The 14,449-nt window shown below is 41.8% G+C and overlaps 1 protein-coding gene across 2 annotated transcripts in view; it reads right to left on the minus strand.

Moving 5' to 3' along the window:
• Window positions 1-14,449, minus strand: part of NFX1 (nuclear transcription factor, X-box binding 1) — a gene marked incomplete at both ends in the record, with an annotated part of 56,436 nt that overhangs the window by 5,469 nt on the left and 36,518 nt on the right. For both annotated transcript variants that reach the window (XM_084236381.1, XM_084236382.1), the window contains 6 exons: window positions 3,036-3,077; window positions 4,634-4,735; window positions 5,512-5,585; window positions 7,011-7,241; window positions 10,309-10,388; window positions 11,924-12,043. In XM_084236381.1, coding sequence (XP_084092507.1) covers window positions 3,036-3,077; window positions 4,634-4,735; window positions 5,512-5,585; window positions 7,011-7,241; window positions 10,309-10,388; window positions 11,924-12,043 — 649 coding nt within the window. The remainder of the gene's footprint in view (window positions 1-3,035; window positions 3,078-4,633; window positions 4,736-5,511; window positions 5,586-7,010; window positions 7,242-10,308; window positions 10,389-11,923; window positions 12,044-14,449) is intronic.

Below are 14,449 nucleotides of genomic sequence, written 5' to 3' on the forward strand. Positions count from 1 at the left end.
GCTCTGCTCCCCGCTCTGGCTCTGGTGAATTCTCTCACCCTCCCACGCTTCTGACTGTACCCAGTGCTTGTGTAAATAAATAAATAAATCTTGCATAAATAAATAAATAAATCTTAAAAAAAAAAAAGACTATTATAATAAACTCCTTTATACCTTTCACTTAAATTCTCTAACATTTTTATAGGGTTATACATTTTAACCCATTTTTGTGGGAACTAGAAAGTTTGTTAATCATTGACTAAATGTCCCTTTTTTTTTTTTTTTTTTTTATAGAGGCATGTTTTTATTTATTTATTTATTATATTTGTTTGTTTTGTTTACACATGCACTGGGTACAGTCAGAAGCGCGGGAGGGTGAGAGAATTCACCAGAGCTAGAGCGGGGAGCAGAGCAGGCAGAAGGACTGAAGTACACTGCTGAGGGGAGCAGCGGGCGGCAGGAGAGGTCTGCGCACCATGTGGGATCCTCCTCCGGTGGCCGGGGAGCAGCCGGGGATCGAACCGCGCTGCAGAGGCCGCGGGCAGCTTCGCAACCCAGCGCTCAACTGCTGCGCCACCGGGGAGGCCCTGTCCCTTAACTTGATAAGGAGTATCCTCAACTTACAGCAAACATCTAAAGGTGAAATTAAATTTAAAACTTTTCCATTCAACACTGTATTAGTGGCCCCAGTCAGTGAAATAAGGTAAGAAAGACAAAAAGTTAAAACTGGAAAGAAAATTACTTATTAGAAGAGGACATGATTGTTGTGTACGTGCAAAATCCAAAAGAAGCTATAAATTACTAGAAATAAGTAAATTTATTAGCAAGGCTGTTAATATAGGTCAGCAAACATCAACTGCATTTCTACTGATGTCAGTGATAAGCTATCAGAAAATTAAATCTTAAAAGTGATACAAGAAAAAATAGCAATTACAACAGTATTGAAAAAAATCAAATAACAAGGAACAAATCTACTGAAAAATGTACAAAATCTATATATAGGAAACTATAAAATATCATTGAGAGAAATCAAAGAAGACATGCATTAGTGGAAGGATGTACTTTGATCATGCATTAAAAGACTGGTATTATAGGCCTCCCCTGGTGGCGCAGGCGCCGTGCTGTGAGGCTGTCTACAGCCTCTACAGCGCTGGTTTTATCCCTGGCTGGCCGGCGAGGGGCCCACATGGCAAGGCAGACCTCTCCTGTCTCACCTGCTGCTCCCCTCAGCAGTGTATTTCGTCAGTCTGCCTGTTCTGTTCCCCCAACTCTGTCTCTGGTGAATCCTCTCACCCTCCCACGCATCTGGCCTGTACCCCGGTTCTTGTGTAAAATAAATAAATCAGTCTTAAAAAAAAAAAAAAGACTAGTATTATAACAAATCTCCCCCAATCAATCTATAAATTAAATATAAACTCAATCAAAATCCCAGGTTTTTTCAGTAGCTGTCAATAAACTAATTTCAAAACTTAAATGGAAATGAAAAGGGTCACAACAATCTTGACATAGATTGTTGACACAACCTTTTGACATAGATGAATACTTGATTTAAGACAAAGGTGGCACTGCATCTTAAGACAAGGGTGGCAATGGGGAAAAGAACATACTAGCAATAAAACTGTCCATATGGAAAAAAGTGAGTTATGAACCCTCCTCATACATACTCAAAAAAAAAAAAAAAAAAAAGGAAAAGAAAAGAAAAAGAAAAAACATCAACCCAGGTCAACTGTAGCTCAAATGTGAAAGATAAAACAATGCAGCTTCTAAACAAAAAAACACAGAATATTTTATGACCTTGGGATAGACATATATTTCTTAAACAGGATATAAAAACTATTCCTTAAGGGAATAAAAAAAGAAACTGGACTACATTAAAATTAGAAGCTTTTGTTTATCAAATGTATCATTAAAGATGTAAAAATTGAAGGCACACAGTGAGAGAATATAAAACACAAAAATCCAACAAAGGACTCACATATGAAATATATTAATAACTCATATAATGAATATGAAAAAGGCAACACAATTGAAAAATAAACAAAACACCTGAACTGGTATTTCATAGAAGAGGATATTAAATGGCCACAAACATACAAAAAGTTGCTCACCTCGCTAGTTATCAGGGAAATATAAATTAAAAGCTCAATAATGTTGGTATGTATCCACAAGAATGGGATAAAATTACAAACCGACAATTCTAAATGCTAACACAACTATAGAGTGATAGAAACTCTGACCCTATTAGTTGGAGTGTAATCAGTATTGGATACTTTGCAGTATAGACTAAAGTTGAAAAGAGGCATACCCTATTAGTTAACAATTCTACTCCTAAGTTCACATCCAAGAGATATCAGTAAATAGACATAACAAAGCAAGTTAAAAAGGATGTTTTCAACAGAACACTATAATGCCATATATCTATTTATGGTAGAATAAATAAATTATATTAACTAATACAAATATCATGTGAAAATGAACAAAGTATTGCTACATGAAACAGGAATGAATGTCACAAATGTAATGAACAAAGCCAGGCAGAAAGAATACAAATTGTATGATTTTTCACTTATATAAAGTTAAAAAATAGATAAAACTAAAATGTTAGAAGTCAGGGTAGAGGTTATATACTTGTGTAGTATAAGAAACAGTTCTGTAATTTTCTATATCTTGACCAAAGTGCTAGTTATACTACGTATTCAAGTTTGAATGACTGCTAATTTTCTCTATGTAAGTTATATTTCAATAATAAAAGGTTTAACTTTTATTTCTGTTGGAATCAGGAAGTCTGCCAGTCTCTGAATAAATTATGCTGTGGTATGTGATGTTTATTACACCATGCCTCAAACCACACATGCTCATGTTTCAGAAATATGCTAAAATTACCAAAGTGATTTATCCGGAGATATTTCAATTCTTGATGATCAAATTTCTCTTGCTTTCCTACAGCCACAAAAGACTCAGAGCATGTGCTGAGTGAATGTAACCACTCCCTCCCTCTCACTAATTTCACAGAGCTCAAAGGACAAAGTAGATGAACGGCTATTGAAACTACTTACTTTTTCCTTTCCAAGGCTGAACACTCCTCATCACAATCCAGCCTTGAGAAACAAATGAAAAAAACAATTAGCTCCTAGCCAGCAATAAATTCTTAAATAACCAACCTGGAAACAGAGCAGACTCTTGCCAAAGGATGGCTGGATGAGGTCCCTCTATAGAACAGATGGTATGTTCATAGCAACATTACTGACAATAGCCTAGTCATGCAACCAACCTAAGTTAAGTGCCCAATGACAGACGACTGTGGGATGTATAGTCAATGAAATACTACTAAGCTACTAAGAAAGATGAAATAGGGCCTCCCCGGTGGCGCAGCAGGTTGAGCGCAGTGCTGAGAGGCTGTCCAGCTTCTGCGGTGCAGGTTTGATTCCCGGCCGGCCAGGGAGATTCCCACATGGCGAGGCAGACCTTTCCTGTCTCACCTGCTGCTCCCCTCAACAGTGTATTTCGGTCCTTCTGCCTGTTCTACTCCCTGCTCTGTCTCTGGTGGATTCTCTCACCCTCCCATGCCTCTGGCCTGTAGGCCAGTGCTTGTATAAATAAATAAATCTTTCAAAAAAAAAAAAAAGATGAAATAGTGCCTTTTGGCACAAAATGGATAGACGGATGTGATAATGCTAAGTTAAATCAGTCAGAAAGTGAAAGATAGATACCAGTTTGGAATAAAAATAATTGTGGAATAAAAATAAACAAATAGGGTCTCCCTGGTGGTGCACGGGCTTACGTCGCAGCACTATGAAGCGATCTGCAGCCACTGCAGCATGAGTTCTATCCCCAGCCAGGGAGCTACCCACATAGTGCAGCAGACCTCTCCTGTCTCACCCGCTGCTGCCCTCAGCAGAGTACTTCAGTCAGTCTGCCTGTTCTGTTCCCTACTCTGTCTCTAGTGAATCCTCTCACCCACCCCCCACACATCTGGCCTACACCCCAGTTCTTGTATGCATAAATAAATCAATCCTAAAAAAATACCAAATAAAACAAATGGGCAAAAACAAAGCAAAAATAACTCTTAGACTAAAAAATATACTGGTTACCAGAGGGAGTGAGGGGATGGAAGAAGTCACGGGAGAGGGAAGGAGACAGGACGTTAGCACGGGAGTTTTGGAGGAAGGCGAGTGAAGCATGCACATACATGGAAGTGTGAAGAGGACCCCCTCCCCATTATATAGCTCTGTAACAACTGAAAAATTACTCAAATTTGAGACAAAGAAAAAGTGATAAAATTTTTTTGTAAAAAAAAAAAGTGGGCAGGTCTCTGAGTTATGGGAGTTTAGGAGTCTTCAGTAGGGCCTCGGAGTGTCTCCTGGCTATCAAGACCCTAACATGCTCCCTGGGGTGCCTCTGACAACCCCACCCCCATCTCTAGTCACAGCCACCACTCAGGTTCTCTATTCCCCTATGGGGTGGGTTGGACATATCTAGATCTCTGCTTTTTCTGGCTACCGTCTGGAGTGACGCCTGGAAAAGATTTCTTTGGTCTTAGCTATCTCCTGAGTAGGACTTTTTGGGTTGGTCTGAGAGAAATGAATGGTTCCTGCCCTCTAGAAATTAATCATAAAAGGGATAAGAAAGCATAGCTACATATTAAAAAACTAACCTGGCTTGGTGTATTTCCTTCTTGGTAATTAATTTGCTGATCTCCACTGAATCTCCAAGTTGCATGTCTGTTATTTTAGAGGCCATGGAAATAGCAGCTATTCTGAAGTATTAAAAAGGGAAGAAAAGGCATTGCAGTTTTAAAAGAATGTACCTACTCAATGCACACAGAAGATCTCTTTCAAGGCAAATCTACTACTTGACGATTTGTATGGCCTTGGAAGCTGGTTTATTATGTACCACCCATATATTTATGTCGTATCTCCTCAATTAGATTCTAAGCAGCTCCCCAGGAAGCAAGGAGGCAATTGACTCTTCAGTACCCCTTTGAGCATCCAGGTCAATGCCTGGCACCCTGTAGGTATTCAAACACAGCCACTCTGATGTACCACCTTCCTGGCACATTTCTGCATTTAATCAGATACACACAACCATCATTTACTAACACCACCGCTTCTGTACCCAGATCCCTATTAACACGAGTCCCAAGATTCAAGAAGCTGCAAAGACACTTCACAGAGCAGTCAGAAACCCCACCCCAGGGGAGGAGCACAGCACTAGGACCTGCTATGCCATCACAAATGGTGCAATGTTAAAGTGATTCACCAACTTCAGAATATCTCCCCTTCTGATCTCATGGTATAATAAGACCTCCTTTTGGGAGGAAGAGAGAGAAATAAAAAGGTCATTTTAAAATAAAACTTAGGGAAAGAGAGGTACATAAAAAGCAGTACTTTCCCTTTGAATCAGAAAATCTAAATTTAAGAAAATTGGTATTTAAAACTGTACAATCTCTAGAAAAGCTGCACGTATCCTACAATAAACACACATATACGTCTACCTAGATGCACCAACTGTTTTTGTTTAAGTAATACTAACCTTTGATAAGTGCTAGATGCTTCAGAGCAAATCACCATCTCTTTTCTTCGTCCACAGTCACACTGCAACTCTACCTGAAATAGGAATTAACAATGACTATTAGCACATGAGCAGGTGAGTAGGCAGGTTTCACTTTTTTTTTTAAGATTTATTTATTGATACAAGAACCGGGGTACAGGCCAGATTCGCAGGAGGGTGAGAGGATTCACTAGAGACAGAGTGGAAAACAGAATAGGCAGATTGACGTTGGGATCTAACCGGTGCTGTAGAGGCTGTGGACAGCTTCACAGCATGGTGCTCAACTGCCTGTGCCACCAGGAGAGGCCCTACTTTTTTTTAAAAAAAGTTTTATTTATTTATGCATACAGGAACTGGGGGGTAAGCCAGAGGTGCAGGGGGTGAGAGGATTCATCAGAGCGAGCAGGGAGCAGAACAGGCAGATCTACTGAAAGACACAGGCAAGTATCACTTTAAAAGTCTCCCTCCAATCAAACCATGTCAGAGAATAGAAAGATTTGAGTTGTCACCTTCCAGGTTGGAAGAAGCTAATCAGACATGGACTAAGTAGTAATAGTTGATAAGGTAGGATGTGTCCAGTCTACAGAGCCCCTTTCTGGAACCTACTTTTTTTTTTTTTTTTTTTTTAATAGAGGCATGTTTTTACTTATTTATTTATTTGTTTGTTTTTTGTTTATACATGCACTGGGTACAGTCAGAAGCGCGGGAGGGTGAGAGAATTCACCAGAGCCAGAGCGGGGAGCAGAGCAGGCAGAAGGACTGAAGTACACTGCTGAGGGGAGCAGCGGGCGGCAGGAGAGGTCTGCGCGCCATGTGGGACCCTCCTCCGGTGGCCGGGGAGCAGCCGGGGATCGAACTGGCATCGCAGAGGCCGCGCGCAGTTTCGCAACCCAGCGCTCAACCGCTGCGCCACCGGGGAGGCCCTGGAACCTTCTGTTTTTAATCCTGCCTAAAGGGTTAAGCCTGGAAGTTCTCACCACTAAACCAGAGGTAGACACTTGACCCAGAGCCAGTGAAGGCCTCAACAACTCCACCTCATTCCTCTGCTCTTACCTCCCCAGGTGCTTACCCCTCAGACCAGGTTAAATCTACAAGAGGGTAACTACTGCACATCAGTCATAATTATTTGGGTAATTAGTAACTGTCCCATATAACTAATGGGACCATGTGTCTCCTGCTTACAGGCCTAGCACCAGCAACTAACAATGTCTCATATAAACACACACTGACGTATTATGAATAAAGGGCACGGGCAGAGTCCCTCTTGAGAGTGGATCTAAGGGAGACAGCATACATCCAGGCAGTGGGCACCTGGGCAGACAGAAATCTGTACAATTTATCTTGCTAGCTTAACTTACTGTTCCTTATAATCAATGACCCGTGATTAAGAAGTGTGTTCAGGCACTGCTGCAGGCAGGTTTGGAATCACTACCAGCCTCAGAAACACAGCTAATGGCCCACCTGGAGTCAGGAACACGTACCTTGGCTTTACAAGCAGTCACAGGGCAGGGTGAGTTGGGGTGGCAGGGCGCCATACACGGGTGGCCACAGTCAGCTCTGGGAGTGGTGCAGGGCTGCTTGCAGGCCTCTTCCACAAGACACTCTCCTTTGTGACAGAGTCTCAAACACTTGTGCATCCCACAAGGTAGGGTGGCACTGCAGGGTAATCCGCAAGAGATATCAACCAGGTGACAGGGGATGTTGCTCCGTAACTAGGACAGACAGAAATAGCCAGATCTCATTTCCGTGTGGGATCTGGGGTGAGTTTTAATTTCTTATTTAAACATTTCTGAACTCATACACAATTTTTAAATGAGCTCTTTTAGAAAAAGCTTTCTTTATCTGAAAAAAATCAGGTTGATTTTTAGTCTGGAAAGAAAACAAATCTGAACCTTATGTAATGTTTGTATGGTTCAAAAGGATTTGTGGTAGCAGCCAAGTGTGATTTAGAGCATAAAACTTTCTGAGGTGGGTAATAAGCACATGAAACCAGGTAACCAGAGTGTTTGAAAATGCCCAACTGGAAGGAGCATATCATTTTCCCCTCCTTTGCAAACAGCTAGGATACCAAGTTCATAAGACAAACTCTGGAGGGGAGGCATCCTGAGCCCACCCTGCCAGGGTTGTTTTATGTAATTAAATATTCAACTCTCTTCACGTCTGCTTAGCTTTAGGCAGTTATGTCATTTAAAAAATTAAGAGGCAAGAGTTCGTGGAATCCCCAATTCATTTTTTGAGGAAAAAAAGCAACTTTATTCCAGGAAGAATTTTACTTTCATGGGGCCAAAGATTACTCAAATTCTTTTGAGAATCCCTAGAATGAGGAATATATTTTGACTCCAGTGTCCTCTAACTCCTACTCTTTTTTTTTTTTTTAATTTTTCCTAGAGGCATGTTTTATTTATTTATTTGTTTGTTTGTTTGTTTTGTTTATACATGCACTGGGTACAGTCAGAAGCACGGGAGGGTGAGAGAATTCACCAGAGCCAGAGCGGGGAGCAGAACAGGCAGAAGGACCGAAGTACACTGCTGAGGGGAGCAGCGGGCGGCAGGAGAGGTCTGCGCACCATGTGGGACCCTCCTCCGGTGGTCGGGGAGCAGCTGGGTATCGAACCGGCACTGCAGAGGCTGCGGGCAGCTTCGCAACCCAGCGCTCAACCGCTGCACCACCGGGGAGGCCCTAACTCCTACTCTTGAAGAGTCTTTCAAAGTCTAGGGTATACATGCTTCTAATTGCTTTGGAATCAGTTTGATAGAATGTAGTTCCTGATCACTAAACACTTATGTACTCTACTACCAAGGTGCTGGGGATATTTTTTATACATGCTGTGGCTGTGCTCTGTTCTCCCTCCCTACATTACTTGCCAATCTTCTCATTTTCCTTTAGCATGTTACTTCCTCTAGAAATGCCTTCCTCAGTAGAGGAAGAATAAATACCAAGGATTATGACTTGAGAACTAGTCATAATAAATGGAAAAAATATGCCTATCAAGATAAGAATTACTGAAAGCATTTTCTCACAGATGTTAAGAGTTTCAGGAAATGTTGGCCAATATGTGATGAAGTAAAAAGAGCAGGTTATCAGAGTGTAATCTTTTTATTTATTTTAAAATTTTTTGTGTATAGAAGAACTGGGGTGTAGGTCAGAAGTGCGGGGGTGGGGGGTGGGTGAGAGGATTCACCAGAGACAGAGTGGGAAGCAGAACAGGTGGACTGACTGAAATACACTGCTAAAGGGAGCAGCAGGTGACACAGGAGAGGTCTGGTGTGCCATGTGGTTAACTCCCTGGCTGGGGATCAAACTCAGGCCATAGTGGTGACAGTGCTGAGACTTAACCAGTAGGCCACCAGGGAGGCCCTCAAAGAGTGTAATCTTAATCAGAGTAGGCAAACATATGTCTCACACATGCCTGGGAGTCTAAACACCAGAATATTAAAGATTTTTCTGGGTGACAAAACAGTAATTTCTTAGTTGTCTACAATGAACATGCATTTTTTTTAAATTAAGAAAAAAAATTAAAGTGCTTTAAATGACCTATAGTCCACAGTGCCAAATACAGTTTATTTTTTTTTAAAGATTTATTTATTTATGCATACAAGAACTGGTGTACAGGTCAGAGGTGCGGGGGGTGAGAGGATTCACCAGAGACAGAGCGGGGAACAGAACAGGCAGATTGAACGAAATACACTGCTGAGGGGAGCAGCGGGCGAGACAGGAGAGGTCTTCTGCATCATGTGGGTTGCTCCCTGGCCGGCCGGGGATCCAACTTGTGCTGCAGAGGCTGTGCGTAGCTTCACAGTGCTGTGCTTAACCCCTTGCGCCACCAGGGAGGCCCCCAAATACAGTTTAGAGGCTAAAAATGAGGGAAGATTCTCTTTGTTAGCAACAATATGGAGGTGCAGGAGATCCGAGAAGATATTTTGGCCCACTGGTCATGATGGGAAGTTCCTAGGGGGTGGAGAGAAGGAACAGAGGCAGCTGGTGGAAATCCTGCTTCCATTCTTGGGATACTCTCATTTAACACCTTTTCCTAGGCTAACAACCTTTCCCCATACTGATTAACCTAAAAGTTGTCTCAAAGTCAACTGGTTAAGTTTCATTTAATTGTAACGAGATTTAAAATGACAGCAAAACAGCTCAAAATACCACCAATTGTAGTTAAATTTCATTTAAGTGACAGTCTGGAAAAGGTAAAACTACTAGAACAAACAGGTTCTGAAGGGGCAAGCCAGGAAAGGTGCTACAGATATGCACAAATGAATGTTCGGGGGTGAATAAACTGTTTCCATCTTGATTTTGGTAGTGGTTACATAAGCGTAAAAATGCTTTTGTCAAAACTCAGTGAACTATGTGCTAAAAAAGTAAATTTAATTTTATACAGCTATCCCTTAATTTTAAAAAGAGAGAGAGGGCCTCCTTCGTGGCCTAGGGGGTAAGTCTCAGCGCTACCTCATTCAACATCCCATCTTGGTGGCCAGAGTTCAATCCCCAACTAACCCACATGGTACAGCAGACCTTTCCTGTCTTGCCCACTGCTCCCCTTAGCAGTGTGTTCTGCTCCCCACTCTGTTTCTGGTGAATCCTCCCACCATCCTCAAACCTCTGGTCTGCATCCCAGTTCTTCTACCCCAAAATAAATAAAAATCTTAAAAAAAAAAATAAATAAAAAGAGAGACAGAAGTGGCAATAGCAAACCTGCTTCTTGAAGTATACTTATTCTTAGAAACAATGAGACAAACTCTGGATGAAACAATGAACACTTGAGGGAGAAAACTTACCTCATGTTTGCCCATGCACCATTTTTGAGTTAGGAATGTACAAGGGGGGCACTTCTCTTCACTATGACAAGAATGATAAACTGCAGAGGAAAAAAGGTAAAATAGCAATAATGTTTGAATGAGACAACATAAACTCTTACACGTTATGGGCAGCATATGATATTAAATTGATGTTAAATTCAAAAGTTGGGGGTATTTTCAAAAATAATTATAGCAAAGTAAAAAGCTGCTGAGCACTGAGTGAGAAAAAGAAACCCAATTTCTTTTGGGGTACAGACATGCCCAACACACAAACAGAGAGGGAGGCAGCTTTTCTACTCTACCTCCTGAGGCACAGCCCCATTCAAGGTCTGCATGCTCTTAGGCTACTTAGTCATTCTTTGGACCCTACCTTACACAACTACTGCTCACATTTGCTCAGGCTTCTTTGCTAGTCACTCCATCTAATATATTTCCACTGACTCCTTTCAATTTCTTTACTGCCTGTAAGAGGCAGTTTATCCAAACTCATCTCCTATAACAAAGCCTTCCTTGGCTAGCCACACTCCGCCCTGAGTTCTCTTAACACTCTCTGGTGTCTTAGTTCTTACTCAGATGGCTTGCTGCCGTGTTATCGGGTCAATCTTCATGTAATGGCTGGTTGTGTCATGTGTATTCTTCTTAAGGAGACTGTAAGAACCTCAAGTCATGAACTATTTTTTAATTCCTCTGAACATCCCTCTGTGTCTGACATCATGCTGGATATACAACAGACATTCAAGAAAAGTGAAATGAATGCCGATCAAAAGCAGGCTAAAGCAATACAATGCACAATTGGCTAAGTTCTTAGTATGGATATTAACGAGCAGAATCTCAACTTCATCTGTAATATCTGAAAGTAAGTGTAAAGGCAGGCGTTGGTGGTTTTTGGCTTGAGTATCTGCTTTATGCTGGTATGAATACCAAAGGGACTTGCAAACTAAGCTGGGAGGGCCACCCAAAGGTTCCTAGGCAAGGAAGGCAGTTTTTACTTCATTGGGAATTAGCTGAATTCTATCTTACTCTATTAACTTAAAGATTCAGATAGTTGTCTATTTTTCAGTCTGAATCATATAGCCAGACTTACTGTAGGTGTCATATTTGGTGACTTTAGTAATTTCAGGTTTGTCTCTGGGACTTGGTTAAAATGAAATGATGGGCCCACTATTGTCTAAAAGGAATGCCAGTGCCAAGACTGCACATACAGAAAACAGGTAAAGACAAGCAGCTGTTGGCTTGGTGTCTATAGCAATCCATTAGAGAGAAAATGAAAAACTTAAGTGTACAGCAATGTGAGACTGAATGAATAAATTATGGTCTATCTATATGACAGGACACTCCACTATCATTAAAATTTATACTGTAGAAAAATATTCATTGATAAGGAGAGATTCAAATTATAATGAAACACACAGACGGATCTGGCAGACGGTGGCACTGATTCCTAGCTGTGGCCCAGATCACAGATGCAGCCCCTAAGTATGGAGCGGAGTGGGAGCATCACAGCCTAAACTCAGAGTGATGCAAGTCACACAACATCCTAAATGACATGGTGTGAGCTGGCTCTGAGGTGTGGAGGCAAGGAGACGGGACCCACCTGGATGGTCACATTCATGAACTCTAGCACAGGTTTGGGTACACTCAGGGGGCCTGGTACCACAGGGAACTGGAGGGTAGATCACGGATGCGCCACAGTGGCAGGTTAATTCATCAAAACCTGGTGGAGCAGAAGGTGAAACAAAACAACCCTTCATGAGTCTGGGATATATTTACACACTCACACACATTCCCCCTCACCTTTTTTGGATTTTTTTTTTTTTTTTTTTTTATAGAGGCATGTTTTCTTTCTTTCTTTATTTTTGTTTGTTTGTTTGTTTTGTTTATACATGCACTGGGTACAGCCAGAAGCGCGGGAGGGTGAGAGAATTCACCAGACCCAGAGCGGGGAGCAGAGCAGGCAGAAGGACCGAAGTACACTGCTGAGGGGAGCAGCGGGCGGCAGGAGAGGTCTGCGCGCCATGTGGGACCCTCCTCCGGTGGCCGGGGAGCAGCCGGGGATCGAACCGGCGCCTCAGAGGCCGCGGGCAGCTTCGCAACCCAGCGCTCAACCGCTGCGCCACCGGGGAGGCCCGGGGGGGCTGCTTTTTTAAAAAAAAAAGGTTTTGTTTTTTTAAAGTTGAGCTGGTGACAAAAGAGCAGATTGATATAAAGTGCTGTTCCATTTTCACTGCAATGAAATCTAAGTCCATGAGTAACCCAAGACATGTATTTTATAAATAACAGCTTTATAGGCCATCTCTTTTTGAGAGAAAAAGGAGACTTCCACTAAAGATAGTAGCTTTTTTTTTTTTTTTTTGGTGAACTCCTTTGGGTAGGAAAAAAGACAGAGATTATGAAAGTCACAAGTAATCAACAAACACAAAAATATACATTTGAATTAAAACCTCAGAGAACCACTGAAGCCATTTAAGAAAATGCTGATAGTTATAATTAACAACTATCATGCTAAAAACATGAAGCTGAAATGAAGCTCAGAGGTACACTTGAGTTCACTAGGCACATTTGCAAGTCAGATCAAAATGTGGGCTCACATGGGTCAGCTCTAACAAGCAGGCACTTTGTCAAGAGCTCTACTAATCCTGAGACCCCAAAGGAAGACAATTCTCCAATTCTGGGCCTTGGTGGAGGCCAGGCATTTGACCACAGTTCCCAATTAGGACACTACAGTTGACAAGTCCAGGGCCTTCTAGATCCCTCCACCTACTGTTCTTCTCTAGCACTCTTCAGCAAACCCTTAAGAAACTACACAATGCAGCGGAAAGAGCCATGTAAAAATAGTCAGGAGACTGAGGTTACTGGACTTGGACCTTGAACTTATTTGCTTAGTGACTGTGGGCAGGTAATTTAAACCCTCTGAGCTTTCTTTTCTTGGATTGAAAAGGTGTGCTAAACTATGACTTATCTACCCAACAAGCTAATGAATGAACTAATAAATATGAAATAGTTAAGTCCCCTACATAAATTGTTTTTATGAACCTTCTCGTGTGTGATTTGTAACAAAGCACTGATTCAACTCCCTTTTGAAATGACAAGGCCTAGTATTCAGGGAAGACATTTTGGGAAACCCTGATCTAGGCCAATCTTTTAATGTAGCAGTTTTAAACTGTTCTCTGTTGACTCCAAAGGGGTTTCTGAGATTCTTTCAGGGAGCCCACAAGGTCAAAATTATTTTCATATTAATTAAGATAATACCTGCCTTTTTTCATTATGCTGACATTTGCATTGATGGTGCAAAGACAATGGCTAGTACAATGGCTTACACAAGAGCCATTGGCTTGACGCCCTTAGTACAAATCAAGGCAGTAACACCAAACTATAATCCTTGTATTTTTCACTGCCAAGCACTTAAAAAAAAAAAAATAATGCCAGTTTTACTTAGGAAAGTCCTTAATGCAGCAGTAAAAAAAAAAAATCTTGACCCTTGAATACATTACATATCAGTAAACATAACTCACTTAAAAAGCTCTTTGGAGTTTCTGGTAATTTTTTTTTTAAAGATTTATTTATTTATGCACACAAGAACTGGGGTGGATGGTGAGAGGATTCACCAGAGACTAAGCGGGGAAAAACAGGCAGACTGACTGAAACACATTGCTGAGGGGAGCAGCGGGCAAGTCAGGAGAGGTCTGCTGCGCCATGTGGGTTGCTCCCTGGCTGGGGATCAAACTCATGCTGCAGTGGCTGCAGACAGCTTCATTGGTTGTGTCTTAACCCCTTGCACCACCAGGGAGGCCCTTCTGGTAAATTTTTAAGGAATGATGTTGGTACTGAGCTATCAAGGGGAATGGAATAACTATCGTGGCTTCCAGTGCTCTTGTGTTAAAACCTCAGATGCCAGGCCTTCTGGCCAAGCACCTGAGATTTCATATTGTTGGAACACTCATCACATCCCTGGGATCTGATGCTTTCTATAAGTCTGCTGTGGGTGAACCAAGAAAGAGGCGCAGATTTCTAAAGAAATTATAATTTCGGCCTCCCAGGTGGCGCAGTGGGTTGAGCACCACGCTGTGACATTGTCTGCGGCCAGGAAGATTCCCACATGGAATCCTGCCTCGCCTGCTAC

This window comes from Talpa europaea (assembly GCF_964194135.1).
Source record: "Talpa europaea genome assembly, chromosome: 7".
In the NCBI taxonomy this organism is placed as follows: Eukaryota; Metazoa; Chordata; class Mammalia; order Eulipotyphla; family Talpidae; genus Talpa; species Talpa europaea.